The sequence below is a fragment of the Orycteropus afer genome, unplaced genomic scaffold (assembly GCF_000298275.1).
Source record: "Orycteropus afer afer isolate SDZICR_OR568_19922 unplaced genomic scaffold, OryAfe1.0 scaffold00311, whole genome shotgun sequence".
Lineage (NCBI taxonomy): Eukaryota > Metazoa > Chordata > Mammalia > Tubulidentata > Orycteropodidae > Orycteropus > Orycteropus afer.
Window position 1 is genome coordinate 1,553,755 of NW_006921898.1, and position 4,627 is coordinate 1,558,381.

Genomic DNA, 4,627 nt, shown 5'->3' on the forward strand with positions numbered 1-4,627 from the left:
AAGATGAGACAATTTACTTCCGTAAAGATTTATAGCCTTGGAAACCAATTGGGGGTCACTATGAGTCAGAATCAATTGGATGGCAGTGGTGTGTGTGTGTGTGTGTGTTTCTGTAGAAACCCTAAGACAGTTCCCAAGGGGACAACAGTTGCTTGGTCCATCCTTAGATTCCACACTATGAGACTTCATACCCAAAACTTCAGGAGAGAGAATTTAGACTGGGAACACTTGGAAAACTTGGTCCAACTGTGCAGATATTTGGCCAGACATATGATTACAGTACAAAATTCTAGAAAAGATAAACGATGCTTTACAACGAGAGAAAATCAACAGCATTTCTTATTTTATTTCTTGCTACAATGACAGCAGGGAATTGTGAAAACAGATGAGATTGGCAAACTCCATCTTCAGGAAGGGAGGACAAGACCCCACCACAGCTAGGGTTAGGGTGGAGTGCAGTGAAGGGCTGAGGCTCCCTCGAGGACGCTGGTCACCAGCTTGGGTTTTAGCCCCTGAGGAAGGCGCAGGCTTCCAGGAGTGCTGTGGGACACAATAGAGTGGGAGACTCAGAAACTGCTGCCTAATGAACAGAAACTGCTTTTTCTTTGTTCTCTGTCAGTAAAATCAACAAGATTTTTTAATAAATCAATAAAGCAAGGGAGTTACTGAAACAGACTTTTCTCTTCTCCCACCCATTACAATAGGCAATGTTTGCCATACTCAGGTTTTCCTAGTTTCGTCCCTCCTGAGAATCGCTGATACAGAGGTTTCTGGTCCTCCCCCAACTCTTGGACTCTCCCCACCCCCAATGTCTCAGACTCTGGGTGAGGAACCAGGAATCTGCATGGTCACTGTGCACAGGGGAGTCCACACACTGAAATTGGAGAACCATCTCCTGGAGCCTAACCAGGAAAACCAAACCAGTTGCCATTGAGTAGCTCTGACTCATGGTGAGCCCATGTGTGCAGAGTAGAACTGAACTCCTGAGGGTATTCAAGGTTGTGACCTTTCAGAAACAGATTGCCAGGCCTTTCTTCCAAAGTGCCTCTGGGTGGCTTAGAACCACCAATCTGTCTGTTAGGAGTTGCTATGGATTGAATTGTGTTCCTTAAAAATACATGTTGTAAATCCTAAACAATATACCTGGGGTTATAATCCCATTTGTGAATGAGTTCTCTTTGTTATGTTAATGTGGCAGTATTAGTGTAGGGTGTGTCTTAAATTGACCTCTTTCGATAAAAGAACAGATTGAACAAGCAAGCAGAGAAAGGGAAGATAGATGCCACTCCACATGAATATTGTCAAGGAACAGAAGTTGAAAATAGGCAAGGACAGTTCCCCAAAGCCCATAGAGAAAGCTTTCTCCTAGACCTGGCACCATGAATTTGGACTTCCTGTCTTCTGAACTGTGAACAAATAAATTTCTGTTTGTTAAAGTTACCCACTTGTGGCATTTCTACTGTAATAGCACTAGATAACTAAGCAGCCAAGAGCTTAACTGATTGTTCTACCAGGGACTACAGTCTGGAGCCTACAACACTGCTATGTCTTCTAAATATTTTTAAATGAACAAATTATTTTCATGATAAATTTTCCTGCATTCAAATTTTTTGAGAGTCTGTATTCTGCATAGTTGGTATAGGAGCCCTTGGATGGTGTAAATGGTTAATGTGCTCAGCTGCTAACTTAAAGGTTGGAGGTTCAAGTCCACCCGGAGGCACCTTAGAAAAAAGGCCTAGCCAAGTAGCAACTGGGATCTTAAAAGCTTGCAAGCAGCCATCTGGATGCAAAAATGGGTCTCTCCTTGTCCAGAGCAAAGAAGAATGAAGAAAACCAAACATTCGTGGAAACAATTAGTCCTTGCAACTGGTGCACCATGTGATCCTCAACCTATACGACTATAAGACCAGAACTAGATGGTGCCCAGCTACCACTGTCAACCACTCAGAGGGGGATCTATGTAGGAGATCGTGGATAAAGTGGGAGAACAATGTGGAACAAAACTCAAAATCATTTGGGGGAGAAAAAAAAAAAAGGGGAGACCAGGTTTGCTGGTCCGATAGAGCCTGGTGGAACCACTGAGACTATGATCCCTAGCTGCCCTTCAGGTCTGGAATTGAACCCACACCTGTGGCCTCCAGCCAAATAAAAGACAGGCATAAGAGTTGAACATGTACCTGAGGTAGATACATCCCTTGGAGAGAACAATCATGGGAGAAAGAAGGGCTGTCTATGCACAGGGAGACAGCTCAGGGGGCAGGAGCGCGTGGAGGGATGAACACAGGGAAGAGGTAACTATCACAAGGAAGTGGGAGGGGAGGTGTTGCACTGGGGTAAACTATCAATGTCATAAGACAACGTGTGTGTGAACTGCTATATGGAAAGTGAATTTGCTCTGTAAACTTTCACCCAAATCACAATAAAAAGCAAAGAAAAGAAAAGAAAAAAGGCCTAGCAATCTACTTCCAAAAAATCAGCTGCGGAAAACAACTCCATGGAGCCCAGTTCTACTCTGAGACATGTGGCATCACCATGAATCAAAATTAACTCAACAATTGTTTTTTTTCACTAGTTATGATTGGTATTACGGCAACTGTCTAGAAACCAAAATGTGTCATTTCTTAATACATATGTATTAAGTACATATTGTAGGAGCTCTGGTGGCACAATGGCTAAAGCATTCAGCTACCAACCAAAAGGTCCATGGTTTGAACCCACAAGCCATACTTTCTGTGGGAAAAAAAAAAAAAAAAATGAATGAGGCAGTCTGCTTCCGTAAACATGTCCCACCTTGGAAACCCTATGAGGCAGTTCTACTCTGTCCTTTAGGGTTACTATGAGCTGGAATCAACTCCATGGCAATGGGCTTTATTTTGTTTCTTTGTTCATTTGTTTGTTATGTATTCATACACATTTTGCTGAATACAATGAATTATCAGTTTCTAAAAACTACATGGCAGTCACCTTCATCCTTATAAAAATTTAACATATTATCTATTGCTTTATTTTATTCTTTAATTGTTTCACCTTATCAAAGAGATTGTGATTTCCTGGAGTGAAATATATTGCCTTAAATATTTTTAGCCTCATCTTTGTCCCTAGAATGCTGTTTTTCCCTTGAACTTTCCCTCGAACCTTCCACCATAGTGGTTTCCCAGTGATGTTATCTATGGCCCACTTACGGGTGGATGAGCATTTCTTCATATTAGCAATGGCTGTGACATATGCTGGTCCTAAATACTTTTCATAGGTTGTCTTGCCCTGCAGTTTGGCCAGACATTCAGTGTTGTCGTTGAACAAAAGGTTTTTGGTTTGAGACTGGAACAAGCAAAACTTGCGTGAGCAGTCATTTCCATTTCTTCCAAACTGAGCCTGTGTCAAGGGAACAGACAGTAAATAAGCAGTTGAGGAAATAGGAGAGTTTGTGGATTAGAAAAGGCCAAGGACATTCTTCCATTCAGGACCAAACCAAAACCAAACCCATTGCCATCGAGTCGATTCCAACTCATAGTGACCCTAGAGGACAGAGTAGAACTGCATAGAGTTGTAAATCTTTTCAGAAGCAGACCACCTCATCTTTCTTCCACAGAATGGCTGGTGGGTTTGAACTGGTGACATTTTGGTTAGCAGCCAAATGCTTTAAACACTACACCAGCAGAGCTTCTCATTCAGGACCAGCCCCAGAAAAACCATGTTGCAGAAGAAGCTGAGTTCTGGGTCTATCCACTTCCTTGGCTGACTCTGCCCCTGCCTCATGTCCTCCTGCTGCCCAAAGCCCCAGTGTCAAAGCCACCCTGGGCCTGCCTTCTCTGGAACAGCTCCAGGCCCCTCACTGTTTCTGATCTTACCCCACTCCATTTTCCTTCCTTCTTAATACGTGGCTCTTCCCTTAGAACTTCTTATGAGTAACCAGGGGACAGCTGAAGATATCTGAGATCTTCCCCCAAAGTTGATCACCTGCAATACCTTAATATGTCACATCTCCCAGAGAGACCGTCTGCACTGGAAAATCCAGTCTCTGCCACCACCCAGGTCATTGCCTTAGGCAGGACACTTAGCTTCCTTTGCCACAGTTCCTCCTCTAGACACAGAAGGATCACATGGTAACAGCCACATGGTTGTGCCATGACAGCCCAAACACCTTGATGATAGCAGACCTCCTACCAGTGCCCTTGAGGGCACTATAGTCAGGGCTTAATAAATGTCAACTATTGTGGAGTCCTGCATGTTGCTATAACACTGAACAGTTTCAGCAAAGCTTCCAGAATAAGGTGGAGTACACAGAAAGGCCTGGTGATCTACCTCTGAAAATCAGCCAGTGAAAACCGTATGGATCACAACAGTTCAATCCACAACCTATCATGAGGACGGCACAGGACTGGATAGTATTTCACTCCAATTGTGTAGGGTCACCATGTGTTGGCGGTCAACTCAATGGCAGCTAATAACAACATCATGACTACTGTTACCATTCCAGGACTATGTCTTTAAAAGCACACCTGCAGATATGATGTTTTCATATAAAAATCAAAGTTCCAATAAAGAACCATAGATACTGAGACACAGGGAATTTTAAGATTTCCTTCAAATCATATTCACATTGTTGTTGTTGTTGTTAAGTGCCGTC

At 43.1% G+C, this 4,627-nt stretch overlaps 1 protein-coding gene across 1 annotated transcript in view; it reads right to left on the bottom strand.

Annotated features, from left to right (window-relative positions):
- Positions 1-3,233: 3,233 nt before the first annotated feature.
- Positions 3,234-4,627, bottom strand: part of LTF (lactotransferrin) — a 43,133-nt gene continuing 41,739 nt past the window's right edge. Inside the window, exon 16 of the mRNA XM_042782423.1 lies at positions 3,234-3,255. Coding sequence (XP_042638357.1) covers positions 3,234-3,255 — 22 coding nt within the window. The remainder of the gene's footprint in view (positions 3,256-4,627) is intronic.